This window comes from Thunnus maccoyii, chromosome 5 (assembly GCF_910596095.1).
Source record: "Thunnus maccoyii chromosome 5, fThuMac1.1, whole genome shotgun sequence".
Taxonomy (NCBI): Eukaryota; Metazoa; Chordata; class Actinopteri; order Scombriformes; family Scombridae; genus Thunnus; species Thunnus maccoyii.
Genome location: NC_056537.1, coordinates 30,925,043 through 30,940,765, shown reverse-complemented (window position 1 = coordinate 30,940,765; position 15,723 = coordinate 30,925,043). Strand labels below are relative to the sequence as shown.

At 39.0% G+C, this 15,723-nt stretch overlaps 1 protein-coding gene and 1 long non-coding RNA gene across 5 annotated transcripts in view; one reads left to right on the top strand and one right to left on the bottom strand.

The window, feature by feature from the left end:
* LOC121897796 overlaps positions 1-15,723 on the bottom strand; it is a 48,334-nt gene that overhangs the window by 2,761 nt on the left and 29,850 nt on the right. For 2 of the 4 annotated variants that reach the window (XR_006096286.1, XR_006096285.1), the window contains exons 7-10: positions 14,377-14,435; positions 13,940-14,054; positions 2,722-2,766; positions 2,319-2,372 (exon numbers count right to left, since the gene is read on the bottom strand). This is a non-coding gene — a long non-coding RNA (uncharacterized LOC121897796). Of the gene's footprint in view, positions 1-739; positions 2,225-2,318; positions 2,373-2,721; positions 2,767-8,432; positions 8,541-13,939; positions 14,055-14,376; positions 14,436-15,723 lie in introns of those variants that run through there. The other 2 variants (XR_006096287.1, XR_006096288.1) reach the window with 2 other exon arrangements.
* Positions 4,107-15,026, top strand: LOC121897792 (myosin heavy chain, fast skeletal muscle-like). The gene is made up of 39 exons (XM_042412518.1): positions 4,107-4,726; positions 4,802-4,945; positions 5,048-5,204; positions 5,293-5,320; positions 5,400-5,505; positions 5,596-5,688; positions 5,779-5,842; positions 5,926-6,024; positions 6,120-6,223; positions 6,353-6,491; positions 6,626-6,744; positions 7,123-7,272; positions 7,363-7,533; positions 7,624-7,927; positions 8,065-8,129; positions 8,235-8,322; positions 8,435-8,552; positions 8,640-8,763; positions 9,091-9,227; positions 9,317-9,572; positions 9,675-9,917; positions 10,002-10,178; positions 10,278-10,423; positions 10,522-10,612; positions 10,716-11,105; positions 11,216-11,342; positions 11,436-11,554; positions 11,650-11,846; positions 12,021-12,204; positions 12,308-12,473; positions 12,698-12,822; positions 12,934-13,242; positions 13,341-13,544; positions 13,669-13,794; positions 13,889-14,059; positions 14,158-14,262; positions 14,351-14,446; positions 14,565-14,696; positions 14,929-15,026. The coding sequence occupies exons 1-39, from the start codon at positions 4,520-4,522 to the stop codon at positions 14,944-14,946; spliced, it is 5,799 nt and encodes a 1,932-aa protein (XP_042268452.1). The 5' UTR covers positions 4,107-4,519; the 3' UTR covers positions 14,947-15,026.

Below are 15,723 nucleotides of genomic sequence, written 5' to 3'. Positions count from 1 at the left end.
GGCATCTAGTGGCAAGGTTGCAGTTTGCAACCAACTGCATACACCTCACTCACCCTCCCCTTCTAAGCGTGTAGGAGAACCTACGGTGGCCACAAAACTTGCGAAAAGTGTGAAAAGCCCTCCCTAGAGCCAGTGTTTGATTTGTCCATTCTGGGCTACTGTAGAAACATGGCGGTGTAACATGGCAGTCTCCATGGAAGGTGACCCACTCCCCATGTAGATATAAAGGTCTCATTCTAAGATAACAAAAACACAACAATTCTTATTTTCATGGGATTATACACTAATTAAAACATACTATTATATTCCATTTCTGCCAAATCCGTCTCGCTAGATGCCACTAAATTCTACACACTGCACCTTTAATCGCCAAGCTGGTCTAAGAACACCCTTCTCTTCATCAGGAGAATTCAGAAAAACAAATTAGGGAAAAATCAAATGTGTTTTACCAAAGTGACTTTAATCTTCAACAAGGAAACAGGCATGAAAATAGATAAACTAATTAGTTAATCCTAGAATAACTCCCATATATGAGCTTGCTTTGGAAGTCACAGGCTGGACTTAGTGTACATTAGACAGCACAATAAATCTGGCATCCCAAAATCACACCTTGTATACTTATATTTAGCTCTTATCAGAAAGCATTCAGCTGCATTACTCACAAAATCAAAAAAAATGGTGACAATATTTTAAGTCCAATTATATAAATATTGAATAAAATAGGTAGAAGCCAAAATAGTCAATTCATATAAAATAACATTTATTTCAATCAGGTACACCACAGAGACAAACATGTAAATGAACCTGACTTGATATTATAATGTTTTTCATAAGTTCATCACTATTAATTCGCTATTGCCTTTTACATTTAAAAAATATATCGCTCTACAACAGGAATGAGGGTGACATTCAGCTAGCAGTGATGTGTGTGGAGCCAAAAATGGACTTGAAGCTATGTCTGCAGAGTCAGTTAAAGTGTTAATAGCTTGACATATGAGTGTGAATACCAGAGACATATCTCTTACACCTAACCACAAGTAATAGTAATATAATTTTAATTATTTATTTCTTGTGAAACTAACCTTAATGTAATTGTTTCAATTTAAACAGCACTGTTCACATAATTTCATTTTGAAGCCTTTTGTTCCATTTAGTATTTTGAACTTTTATTTGGTATTTTTATTTTATTCTTAATCAAACAAATTAATTAACTATTATGTAAGAAGAATATGAATACATACTGTATGCATTTTTACTGTAACCATTATGCTGCAATAAATTGCCCAAATCAATGAATAGCTAAAAGACTTCAAATTAAACTTTAAAATTACCTATTTTAAGCAGGGATTATTACAAATTCAGGATCTGTTTTTGCCAATGGAAACCTGAAACATAAGATGTGTGTAGCAACAAATGTTTAAGTCATGTAAGCATCAGCTGTTGTCCTAACCATATTTGGCATGTGTCCCATTTTTAACTCCTGCGTTGTAAGCTAAACACATTCAATGCAAAGAATCTAATTCCAGTCAGTGAGTGTTTAGAAGACTGATCAAGTTATGTTTGTGGTGAAACTATCTATTATAATGCTTCAGGCCACGGTAGTCCAAATATGCAACACTGTTATACATTATGATATATATAAGAGCAACATTTTCATATTAATTAAACAATTAATTTGAACTACTATGAACACTTTTTCCTAAAATGACAAAAGTTAAGTATGAAACATAACATTTCACACATTTCACACATCATTAAAGATTATTTAAAGTTAATTATAAAGTTTTTAACTCAACTATTTTTAATGTGTTTTTTTTTATTAACATTATTACCAGCTTATTAAATCTTAAATTAAGATCAAACTATGGTGTTGCATTTTCATCATTTTGTGAATCCTTTCCTGCTTAGCAGAACTCAATTACAATTAAAAAGAATAATATTCTCAGAGTGGAAATAACACACAGAAGTAAGCTTCCACTATGAGTACAGTCAGTCAACAGGTGGCAGAAATTGTGGATATAAGGAATGTTCGGAAATAGACAGAGAGAGGGTGTGAAGCGTTTGAGCAGCTGTTGATGTTAGTGGGTGTAATGAACTTCTGGACTTTTTTTTCCCCCTCACTAATTCACAAATCAAATAATAAATGCACATCAAGCATGTGATGATTTGAAGTCTTTTTGAATACAAAAAGAGGCTTGAGGCTGGCCAGGTTGTGAGGTAGACACTGTGCAGGAAGCAAGGCATGCAGAGTGGGCAAAGAGGGAAATCACTAAAATAGGTTTAAATTTCATTTGTCCTGTATTTAATATGAAACTCACCTGGAGATAATGAAGAAGAACCTGGAAGTTGCTGCTGAGGACCTGCAGCACTGCCTGGATGGGGATGAGAAGTAAAGGGTGGCAAGAAGCACATTCAGAAACTAAATAATTAGAGGTTGAGTTTTAAAGATAAGAGATTTGGAGCAGCAGATGCAGTTAAAGGTGAGGAGGTTGAACTAACCTACAAATACATTGATGTTTAACACAAAAAAATGCATCAAATAAATTCAACGTACATAGTTATCAGTGAAAATATTAAAACTTGCATGTACACTTTATACTACAAACTGAAGAAAAACATCACCAGGCTGAATAATAAGCAGAATGAGGAATCAGTAAGAGCTCCCTTTCAAATTGAATAGAAAAATAATGTAAAAATAATGTACTAAAATTATGAACTCACCACATTGACGGATCTGAACCCAGTAATCCATGAGAATTATGGGACCTAAAAATAGGGTGACAGGAAAAGGCTGAGAAACAACTTCTTAAAGTGAACAGATAGGGGAAAAGTGCAATTAAGAAAGGCTCTTTTTAATATATTAATGGTCTTAAATGACACAATTAATCATACTTAATATACAAAATTCAGCTTTCTTCAAAATGATAGGCTACAACATGAACTATGCATATTGTTTTTGTGTAGCATACGTTGGATTGATGTGCCCCTCTCGTAGGCACATCAATCCAACTATGAGTTTGGCAGCTTGGAATTGCAAAAAGTGGCAATTCTGGCTAGATGTAAGAACATATCTGGAAAATTAGGAAGATTCTCTGATGAGACCCACACACTGATGGGGTTTCTTTCCCATCCTGCACTATTAGGTACATCAGGAGAACATGTCTTGGAATCATTGTAATGGAATTATTACTATTTGACAAATACTCAAAGAGAATATTTCAGCAATTGAAAAAGATGAGATGATTCATATGTGCACAACTTACAACAGTGATGAATAATCATGACGTAATGTGCCACTGGGCTGCGTCACAATTGAAGGACTAACACTTTCAATTGAAAGCCTCTCTATGAAGTTATGTGTGTAGAAAGGCAGAAAATAGACTTGAAGCCTAAAAAGATACTTGGGGTCATTCTTATGCTCATAAAACGCTCGTGAAATGTGAGCCGCTACACAGCCTGTGTAGACAGCTGTTTTGATTAAAATGAAACCTTGTTTGTGTCATGTGTGACATGAACAACTGGAAAATGTGGCTGAAATGCAATCTGTTAGACAAAGTGTTAATCATGGCCAAGGCCACGGGATATGATAAGAAGCTATTTGGAGATCCCAATATAAATAAAAATTGTTATTAGAAGTCATGTAAAAAATAAAATTTCCTTCCTACCGATATTATGAAACCTGCTATTGTCATGTCATGAAAAAAAGTTTAAAGATCTAAAAAAAAAAAAACAACAACTCTTAATTTTGTCAAGAAAATATTTAGAAAGGAACTGGAGCTGCCTTTACTGATTGACATCAAAAACATAAGGGGTATACACTATCAACACATGGATGGATGCCTGCTTTTAGTGTTACCCACACCACATTTGGCATGTGTCCCATATTTAACTTTTGCTGTGTAAGCACGCTGGATACAATAAAAGGAGTCCAAGACAACACGTCAGTGTGTGGTACAGGACCCTTGAAGACACCTGCTTGTGGTAAGTATATTTTCTATGTGCTGTGCTTAGGAGCATTTCAATATATTCCTTATTTAAAACAACATTTAAATATTAACATTTGTAAACTGCTTTGGCAACATGTTTTTTTGTTCATGCCAATAAAGCTGTTTGAATTGAATTGAATTCAATATTAATTATTATTAATACATTTACAGACCTTTAATTTTGAACTACAAATATGTGATATGTTTTCAACAGGATTGTGGAATATAACAGACTTTTGAAAGAGAGAGGGTCAGGTATGAACAACTTTCCACTTATAATTTGTAGATATGTGAAACAATTCATCCAGTTTTGGTCCATCCATTTTTTGAAAATTGAGATTACTGTTAATATTATCACTTCTCATCACTGTCTAGAAAATAATTTTGAATGAGCTATGATGAAATCACTTTTCTGTTAATTATTTAGTTGAACTTGGTTATTCAGGGCTGTTCAGACTCGAGCAGTGAAGGAGTTTTAAGACGAGACTCACTTACTCTTCTTTGTAATTACCTCACAGACAACAGCTGCCACCATGAGTACAGACGCGGAAATGGCCGTTTATGGCAAAGCTGCCATTTATCTCCGTAAGCCAGAGAAGGAGAGAATTGAGGCTCAAAACAAACCATTTGATGCCAAGACAGCCTGCTATGTGGTCGATGCCAAAGAGCTGTACTTGAAGGCAACAATACTCAAAAAAGAGGGTGGCAAAGTCACCGTCAAAGTCCTGGACACACAGGAGGTTGGTATCATACAGTCTGACTCAAATGTGAGATAAATGTGATCAGTTCTCATTGTGAACAATGTCCTGTTCCAGGAGAAGACAGTTAAGGAAGATGACGTCTGTCCAATGAACCCTCCCAAGTTCGACAAAATTGAGGACATGGCCATGATGACCCATCTCAATGAAGCCTCTGTCTTGTATAACCTCAAAGAGCGTTATGCAGCATGGATGATCTACGTAAGACAATCTGATACTGAGCAAATAGAAATATTGAAAATTAATCTACAGTGCTTGTAGAAAACATGAAGTTAACTGTAATGTCTCCATGATCACTTTCAGACCTACTCTGGTTTGTTCTGCGCCACTGTGAACCCCTACAAGTGGCTCCCAGTGTACGATGCTGAAGTTGTAAGTGCCTATAGAGGCAAGAAGCGTATGGAGGCTCCACCCCACATCTTCTCTGTCTCTGACAACGCTTATCAGTTTATGCTTACTGGTATGTCCTTAACAATGTAGAATTTATCAGTACAGAGAGGTTTCTTTTGCAGAAATACAGTTAATCGCTTTGTTTTTCATTTTTACAGATAGGGAGAACCAGTCTGTCTTGATCACGTAAGTGTTACATTCGTTGAACTGTACAATATAATCAAATATCTTGATCAAATTCTTATGAGTTTGTGTCTATATCCAGTGGAGAATCTGGTGCTGGAAAGACTGTGAACACCAAGCGTGTCATCCAGTACTTTGCAACAATCTCAGTTGGTGGAGACAAGAAGAAGGACACAGGAAAGATGCAGGTATGTTAACATTCCTAAAATTATAGAATATGTTCCCAGGAGAAAAAAATCAAGTCCTTGGCTGATATCAACTCTAATCCTGGATTGTAGGGGTCACTGGAGGATCAGATTATTGCAGCCAATCCCTTGCTGGAGGCCTATGGTAACGCCAAAACTGTGAGAAATGACAACTCTTCTCGTTTTGTAAGTATGGAGCGATTTCTTCACATGAGAAAGGTCTTGTTGCACATTGCCCAGGTGGAAGAACATTAAATATTCCTTTGTTCCAAACAGGGTAAATTCATCAGAATCCATTTTGGAACATCTGGCAAATTGTCTAGTGCTGATATTGAGACATGTAAGTCACAAATTCTTATAACTAAATACATATAACTTAGACTGAAAGTTGGCCATATTATGACTCATGAACAACATTTGTAGATCTGCTGGAGAAGTCTAGAGTGACATTCCAGCTTCCTGATGAGAGAGGCTACCACATCTTCTACCAGATGATGACCAACCACAAGCCTGAGCTGATTGGTAAGCAGACTGAGTCATTATACAATGTTAGACTTACTTATAGTATTCATATGACACATAATATGATGAACTTTTCACCCTTTTTTGATCTCCAGAAATGTCACTCATTTCAACCAACCCCTATGACTTCCCCATGATCAGCATGGGTCAGATCACAGTGGCCAGCATTGATGACAAAGAGGAGCTGGATGCCACCGATGTAAGTGATCTCATCTTCAAAATATGTTAAAATATTTTATGTATTAAATGCAACATAAAAACAAGTTTTTTAAATAATCACATTTTATTAAGTGTATGTGTTTCATATGGACACCTCCTTTGCACACAGAATGCTATTGATATCCTGGGCTTCAGTAATGAGGAGAAGATGAGCATCTATAAAATGACTGGTGCTGTCATCCACCATGGTAACATGAAGTTCAAGCAGAAGCAGCGTGAGGAGCAGGCTGAGCCTGATGGCACAGAGGGTGAGTATTGAGTGTTATCTCAAATTGAATAGCTTGAGAAAAGTGGTAAGGTCCTTTACCAGACAGGTTTCTGTTATGTCATTACCGACAATCTCTGTCACATACTGTATTATTAACTATAAAACTATTTTCAGATGCTGACAAGGTTGCTTACTTGTTGGGTCTAAACTCCGCTGACATGCTGAAGGCTCTGTGCTATCCCAGAGTGAAGGTCGGAAATGAGTTTGTCACCAAGGGACAGACTGTACCTCAGGTAATCAACTTCTTCTATTAATTTACAAGTTATATTATTGTTAAAACAGAGTCAAATTAGCACCAATAAAGTTATTCAGTAGAAACTTTATTAGGGAAAACCTGGCAAAGTTTTGTTAGTCCCTCACAGATTTGTAACATGCAGTATGCAAGTTAGTTCTACTTTTGATAAATTCTTTGTATCATAAAAATGCACTAATGGAAAAGTATTCCAAGAAAAATATGAAATTGATATGAATTAGGCTATATTGTTGTATTTCATTCTTTTGTCTCATTTCTGTCATTAGAAGAAATTCAGACTATCAGTAATTCAGTATATTACAGAATAGCTGACTGATTTGAATAAAAAAATCATATCTTTTCTCTGTTCTTTTTTCAGGTGCTGAACTCAGTGACTGCCCTGGCCAAGTCCATCTATGAGAGGATGTTCTTGTGGATGGTCATCCGTATCAACCAGATGTTGGACACTAAACAGCCCAGGCAGTTCTTCATTGGTGTCCTGGATATTGCTGGCTTTGAAATCTTTGATGTAAGGTTCATTCCTAACAAAGCTGATTTGTTTATGACAAGGTATTTTTATTGATTTCTATTGATCACCCTAATCCTTTCTCCCTCACAGTTCAACACATTGGAACAACTGTGCATCAACTTCACCAATGAGAAATTGCAACAGTTCTTCAACCACCACATGTTTGTGCTGGAGCAAGAAGAGTACAAGAAGGAGGGCATTATCTGGGAGTTCATTGACTTTGGCATGGACTTGGCTGCCTGTATTGAGCTGATTGAAAAGGTAAGCATTAGGTTTTGTGATTCTATGTCATTGTTATTACTATAACTTCATGTATTCCTTAATGACAAACTTCTTCCTACTTTTTTAAAGCCCATGGGCATCTTCTCCATCCTTGAAGAGGAGTGCATGTTCCCCAAGGCCACAGACACATCCTTCAAGAACAAGCTGTATGACCAGCATCTTGGCAAAAATAAAGCATTTGAGAAGCCAAAGCCAGCCAAGGGCAAGGCTGAGGCCCACTTCTCCCTGGTGCACTATGCTGGTACTGTGGACTACAATATCAGTGGCTGGCTTGACAAGAACAAGGACCCACTGAATGACTCTGTTGTACAGCTGTACCAGAAGTCCTCAGTCAAACTTTTGGCTCTTCTGTATCCTCCTGCTGCTGCTGAGGGTATGACCTTTACAATATCAAGCTAAAACATCTTTTATGGTTATAGACACTGTGTATTTTAACTAACTGTATAATGTGTTCATGGAAATATGAAGTCTCTTTCTAACAAAATGTTTTCTATTTAAAATTATCAACAGATACCGGAAAGAAGGGAGGCAAGAAGAAGGGTGGTTCTATGCAGACTGTGTCTTCACAGTTTAGGGTAAGGTTTAACATTGCAAACCTAGGCATAACATCATATCTCAGTTTATACTCAAACTCACGTGTGTTACATTTTATGACAAGATTTACTGTTTTGGATCTACAGGAGAACTTGGGCAAGCTAATGACTAACTTGAGGAGCACCCATCCTCACTTTGTGCGCTGTCTGATTCCCAATGAGTCAAAGACTCCAGGTACATAGATAACGTAATCTTAGATCTTGTTGATACAGTTTACTTAAGTTTGTGCTGCTTTAACAAGTAGAATGACTATTCACAAAAATGATAAGAAATGTCTTTCTTACAGGTCTGATGGAGAACTTCCTGGTCATCCACCAGCTCAGGTGTAACGGTGTGCTGGAGGGTATCAGAATCTGCAGAAAAGGTTTCCCCAGCAGAATCCTCTACGGTGACTTCAAGCAGAGGTATCAATGAATATGTTCTTAACATCTTCTAATAATTGACAAAAACTACAAAATCCTTACATTGACCATTAACTCTCTAATGAAAAGGTACAAGGTACTGAATGCCAGCGTCATCCCTGAGGGCCAGTTCATTGACAACAAGAAGGCTGCAGAGAAGCTGCTTGGTTCAATCGATGTTGATCATGACCAGTACAGATTTGGACACACCAAGGTAAGCACTTTGTTTTCCCTATTTTACTTTTGCATAATTACACATGAGGTTAAGTTGTTTGCTTTGTTTATTAGGTTTTGTTACTAGCCCAATTTTCATGAATTTGGTGCAAAGTAAGAATGGGTGAGGGAAAAAGTGATTAACCATTGGTTTAGATCCAGAGCCCCAGGATGGGGCCATTCATGAAAACATATTTTGAAAGGTTATGTAGGTGAAAGTCCTCTTTCTTTTTTTTAAATAGTGTGAGGTGTGATCTCTGAGTTCATCCCAGTTTCAGTGTTTAACTTTATTGTGCAAACATTCATTTGTAATTTTCTGTTTGTTCAGGTGTTCTTCAAGGCTGGTCTGCTGGGTACCCTTGAGGAAATGAGAGATGAAAAATTGGCATCTCTTGTCACCATGACTCAGGCTGCTTGCCGTGGGTTCCTCATGAGAAAGGAGTTTGTGAAGATGATGGAGAGGAGGCACGTTTAAAATAGCTAATCCTACACACAGTCATGGTATGAAAAATTCACAAACAACATTGTCCATAACAGCAACTTTCTGTACGCAGGGAGGCCATCTTTACAATCCAGTACAACGTACGTTCATTCATGAATGTCAAACACTGGCCATGGATGAAGGTGTACTACAAGATCAAGCCTCTGCTGAAGAGTGCTGAAACTGAGAAGGAGCTGATGCAGATGAAGGAGAACTATGAGAAGATGCAAAACGACTTGGCTACCGCTCTGGCCAAGAAGAAGGAACTGGAGGAAAAGATGGTGTCTCTCCTGCAGGAGAAGAACGATCTGCAGCTGCAAGTAGCATCTGTACGTAGACACCAAAAGAACTACAGCTAACCCCTAACCCTTTTTTCAGTTTGTGTCTGTAAACTGTTGATGTGCTCACACCTTTTTCCCAATGTGAACTAGGAATCAGAGAATCTGTCAGATGCTGAGGAAAGATGTGAGGGACTTATCAAGAGTAAGATTCAGCTGGAGGCCAAACTCAAAGAGACAACTGAGAGACTGGAGGATGAAGAGGAAATCAATGCTGAGCTTACTGCCAAGAAGAGAAAGCTGGAGGATGAATGCTCTGAGCTCAAGAAGGATATTGATGACCTGGAGCTGACCTTGGCCAAAGTGGAAAAGGAGAAACATGCCACTGAGAACAAGGTTTGTAAATATTTCTATATATAGCAGATCAAGTAACATTATCAAAGTTAACAATTGATAACAACATCTTTCTTGCAAACTTAGGTGAAGAATCTGACTGAGGAGATGGCCTCTCAGGATGAGAGCATTGCTAAGCTGACCAAGGAGAAGAAAGCCCTTCAGGAGGCTCATCAGCAGACTCTTGATGACCTGCAGGCTGAGGAAGACAAAGTCAACACTCTGACCAAGTCAAAGACCAAGCTTGAGCAGCAAGTGGATGATGTAAGTTAATAAAGTCACTTCGATTGACAAAACAAGGTTCTTCTTGAACGTGATACTTACACACTATATACATATAACTAACTATGTATTAATGTGCAGCTTGAGGGTTCTTTGGAGCAAGAGAAGAAGCTGCGTATGGACCTGGAGAGAGCCAAGAGGAAGCTTGAGGGTGATCTGAAACTGGCCCAGGAATCTATCATGGATCTTGAGAATGACAAACAGCAGTCTGAGGAGAAAATTAAAAAGTAAAATAATTGTTTTCATCTCTAAAATAATGATAAGGTTTCTAGACATGGCCAACAGCATGGATAAAGTCTTACTATGCACTCTTTTATTTTCACAGGAAGGACTTTGAAACTAGTCAGCTCCTTAGCAAGATTGAGGATGAGCAGTCAATGGGTGCTCAGCTTCAGAAGAAGATCAAGGAGCTTCAGGTGACTCACATACAGTGTTACATAAAATATTTCTCTGTACATTTCCTACTGTATGTTTTAAAAGTGAAAGTTTACTGAAAGACAACACATCTACATTCAACAGGCTCGTATTGAGGAACTGGAGGAGGAGATTGAGGCTGAGCGTGCTGCTCGTGCCAAGGTTGAGAAGCAGAGAGCTGATCTCTCCAGGGAACTTGAGGAGATCAGTGAGAGGCTGGAGGAGGCCGGTGGTGCCACTGCTGCTCAGATTGAGATGAACAAGAAGCGCGAGGCTGAGTTCCAGAAGGTCCGTCGTGACCTTGAGGAAGCCACCCTGCAGCATGAGGCCACTGCTGCTGCTCTGCGCAAGAAGCAGGCTGACAGCGTTGCTGAGCTGGGTGAGCAGATCGACAACCTCCAGCGTGTCAAGCAGAAGCTTGAGAAGGAAAAGAGTGAATACAAGATGGAGATTGATGACCTCTCCAGCAACATGGAGGCTGTTGCTAAAGCAAAGGTGCATAATACATTACACTGTGTTTTAAGTTAATATCCTAAGTAGTACAGCAAGTAACTAGTATCATAAATAAAATCTGTTCTGTGATACCGAAAACCTTTCCTCATTAGGGAAATCTTGAAAAGCTGTGCCGTACTCTTGAGGACCAACTTAGCGAACTGAAGACCAAGAATGATGAAAATCTCCGTCAAATCAATGATGTGGGTGCACAGAAAGCACGTCTCCTGACAGAAAATGGTATGTATGAAACAGCATTCGACTACAGTGATCTGCAGTGTATAACTGAGAAATTGGACATAAAGTAATGTTTAATGACAATTTTCACACCAGGTGAGTTTGGCCGTCAAATTGAAGAGAAAGAAGCTCTAGTCTCCCAGCTGACCAGAGGCAAACAGGCCTTCACACAGCAGATTGAGGAGCTGAAGAGACATATTGAGGAGGAGGTTAAGGTAAAAAAAAACACTTGAAATAAGAATGTAAAAAGGATAGTATTTATGCTTGTTATTTAGAAATATTGCACATTCAATAAAATTTCTGATACCAGGCCAAGAATGCTCTTGCCCATGGACTGCAATCAGCCCGCCATGACTGTGATCTGCTGAGGGAGCAGTTTGAAGAGGAGCAGGAGGCCAAGGCTGAGCTGCAGCGTGGCATGTCCAAGGCCAACAGTGAGGTGGCTCAGTGGAGAACTAAGTATGAAACTGATGCTATCCAGCGCACTGAGGAGCTTGAGGAGGCCAAGTGAGTAAAATTTAAACAATTAATTGGCCATAAGTCTAGCATCATAGTGTAGCTCAACTGACAATAGTATTTGAATCAATACTTGTATTTAAACACACATTTAAACACTCACAAAACTCACAAAGTCTTGTGTAAATCCTTGACAAAGAAACAAAATTCCCATGTTTTTAACAGGAAAAAGCTTGCCCAGCGCCTTCAGGAGGCTGAGGAGCAGATTGAGGCTGTGAACTCCAAGTGTGCTTCTCTGGAGAAAACCAAACAGAGGCTCCAGAGTGAGGTGGAGGACCTCATGATTGACGTGGAGAGGGCTAATGGGCTGGCCGCCAACCTGGACAAGAAGCAGAGGAACTTTGACAAGGTACCACCATTTATTTAGTATGACCAAAAAACAAAGACAATGACAATTATTTGTCATTGTATTTATTAATAAGTAACCCTACTGTATAAATTGTGCAATTTAGGTGTTGGCAGAGTGGAAACAAAAGTATGAGGAGGGTCAGGCAGAGCTTGAAGGAGCTCAGAAGGAGGCTCGTTCTCTCAGCACTGAGATGTTCAAGATGAAGAACTCTTACGAGGAAGCTCTGGATCACCTGGAGACCATGAAGCGTGAAAACAAGAACCTGCAACGTGAGTTCTAGATTTGTGTTAGCAACTATAGTTAGATTGATTTTCAACGCATATGTTTATATGGCACAATAAAGTATTTACATTACCAGTCAGACGTTTCAACACACCTTCCCATTTACTTGAATGAGAAAGTGCGTCCAAGGTGTGTCCAAACCTTTGACTGGTACAGTATATATTTTACATTTTAAGGCTTAACGATATCAAACACATCCGTCTCTCTGCAGAGGAGATCTCAGATCTGACTGAACAGATTGGTGAGACTGGCAAGAGCATCCATGAGCTGGAGAAGTCCAAGAAGCAGGTGGAGACAGAGAAGGCTGAGATCCAGACAGCTCTTGAAGAGGCTGAGGTAAAAACATTTTTAGGGGACATCTTCTGAAACAAAATTTCAAATAATGGATGAATATATTATACAATGTCTAAAGGCAGAGATGAACATTTTATTCTCTGATATCATTAGGGAACTCTGGAACATGAAGAGTCTAAGATCCTGCGCGTCCAGCTGGAGCTCAACCAGATTAAAGGTGAGGTGGACAGGAAGCTGGCAGAGAAAGATGAGGAGATGGAGCAGATCAAGAGGAACAGCCAGAGGGTGATTGACTCCATGCAGAGCACTCTGGATTCTGAGGTCAGAAGCAGAAACGATGCCCTGAGAATCAAGAAGAAGATGGAGGGAGATCTGAACGAGATGGAGATTCAGCTGAGCCATGCCAATCGCCAGGCTGCTGAGTCCCAGAAGCAGTTGAGGAATGTGCAGTCACAGCTGAAGGTATTGTAATACAAAGTTATTGTTGCACAGACTATGGTCATTAGGCGCATCTACATTTTCGTATTGATGTAAATATTTCCCTGAAACTTTTTCATCAGGATGCACAATTGCACCTTGATGATGCTGTCAGAGCCCAGGATGACATCAAGGAACAAGCTGCTATGGTTGAACGCAGAAACGGTCTCATGGTGGCTGAAATTGAAGAACTTAGGGCTGCTCTGGAGCAGACAGAGAGAAGCCGCAAAATTGCTGAGCAGGAGCTGGTGGATGCCAGTGAGCGTGTTGGACTTCTGCACTCTCAGGTGAATATTTCTTCAATTATTTTTTCTATAAATCATAAACCTAAACCATTTTGAAATAAGTGAGTGTACTCACTTTATTTAGTGGCATTTGATGACTGAAGTGACAATATTTTTTATCTTTTAGAACACAAGCCTTCTGAACACTAAAAAGAAGCTTGAGACTGACTTGGTTCAGATCCAGAGTGAAGTGGATGACACTGTTCAGGAAGCAAGGAATGCAGAGGAGAAGGCCAAGAAGGCCATCACTGATGTAGGTTTACATTTTATTTGTTCTTAATTTAAATCAAAGTAAGATGTGCTTTTTCAAGATATTTCTAATAAATGTTTTATGCTGTCTGCGCTAGGCTGCAATGATGGCTGAAGAGCTGAAGAAGGAGCAGGACACCAGTGCTCACCTGGAGAGGATGAAGAAGAACCTGGAGGTGGCTGTTAAGGACCTGCAGCACCGCCTGGATGAGGCTGAGAACCTGGCCATGAAGGGTGGCAAGAAGCAGCTCCAGAAACTTGAGTCTAGGGTAAGACAGATGTTACAAATATGCACAGTTGAAGAAATGTAAGAAAACATATAAAGCATACATTCTAAATATTTTCTGAATTTTCTGCTTTTTTGAAGGTGCGTGAGCTGGAGACAGAGGTTGAGGCTGAACAAAGACGTGGAGCAGATGCTGTTAAGGGTGTTCGCAAATATGAGAGGAGGGTGAAGGAACTCACCTACCAGGTACAGCCACATTAACACTTAACATGTACAACTCAATCTAACAGTTATTCTGATAATATTTATACATCAAATTTACTTTTTATAACAGACTGAGGAGGACAAGAAAAACATTACCAGGCTGCAGGATTTGGTTGACAAGTTACAGCTCAAGGTGAAGGCCTACAAGAGGCAGTCTGAGGAAGCGGTAAGGACATGTTAATTTTCAACACTGAAAACTTGATAGTGTGTCAGTTATTTTTCACACAAAGCAGACTTATTGTGTTTTTGGACATTCAAACATGTCTATCTCTACGGTATTCCAGGAGGAGCAGGCCAATGTTCATTTGTCCAAGTGCAGGAAGATCCAGCATGAGCTTGAGGAGGCTGAGGAGCGTGCAGACATTGCAGAGTCCCAGGTCAACAAGATGAGAGCAAAGAGCCGTGACTCTGGCAAGGTAAGTCTATACACATTTCATGAAGAACAAATCAAATGAAATTCCTAATACTCTTGTTTCTCATGCAACAGTTTAGAGCAGATGTTTGCTTTATAAATCATAACTGGAAAAAATTACCATGATTTCCTTATGCTTAATAAAAATTAACCACCAAAAAAATCTCTATATGTATGTAGAGTATTTAATGTTTGTATGTAATTATGTGTTGATTTTTTGTTTTACATTTTCACAGGGAAAAGAGGCAGAATAAAGCACTCCACCTGATGGGCTGTTTCTAATCATATAATATGATGTGAAATATACCACAATAAAATAGTTTTTGATCTTAAATTGCTGTTTGTGTTATTTTGATCTCAATGTGTCCTGAAATATAGCAAATGTGAGATTTGTATCATTTGTGACACAGTGAAACAAAATTCTACTATATTTATTGGAATGGCTAGGTACAGCATAAATTATGCTGCATAATGTGTAATTTGATGTATGGGTATGAGATATTTTAAAGTCAACATTGACTAGCTCCCACTACACAATTACAGTGGGGAGAATGATTGGAAATAATCTGCTATCCAAACAGCAGAGGAAGCTGCTCTGCCATCCTATAAGGTCCGGTAGAAGCGGCAACAACCAGGGCTTGAAACTGAAGCCAATGGCGGTTCCGGGCAAGATGGCGGACTAAGTGGTCATGTATATTCAGAGCGTGTGTAAAGTTCCTCAAAGTAATTCATTGGTTACTTTACACCCACTGAACAGTTAAACTTGACATTCTGAACATGTCAAAGGAACAAAATAAGCAAGAAAGTGCACCAAAGGCACAGAAAGATGGACATGATTATATGATGGCTGTGGAGTTTGCGGCAAGCAATGGAGAGAAACAAAGTCTTGGCATAATAAGCGTTTGCCCAACGGTAACCCTGTCCAAAGGAGAACTCTGTCCTGCTCGAAAAATGGCCAAACAGCTTCTGTCCTTGACTGATGTGTTAGCAGCCGTTAAAGCTCTTCACCCCAGTTTTGACAACCAATAACA

Bases quoted from the DNA above. Each gene is read 5' to 3' on its own strand.
- LOC121897792 (XM_042412518.1), top strand. From the start codon at position 4,520: ATGAGTACAGACGCGGAAATGGCCGTTTATGGCAAAGCTGCCATTTAT. The intron at 8,323-8,434 runs GTACATAGATAA...TCTTTCTTACAG, and splicing joins CAATGAGTCAAAGACTCCAG to GTCTGATGGAGAACTTCCTG. The intron at 14,447-14,564 runs GTAAGGACATGT...ACGGTATTCCAG, and splicing joins AGAGGCAGTCTGAGGAAGCG to GAGGAGCAGGCCAATGTTCA.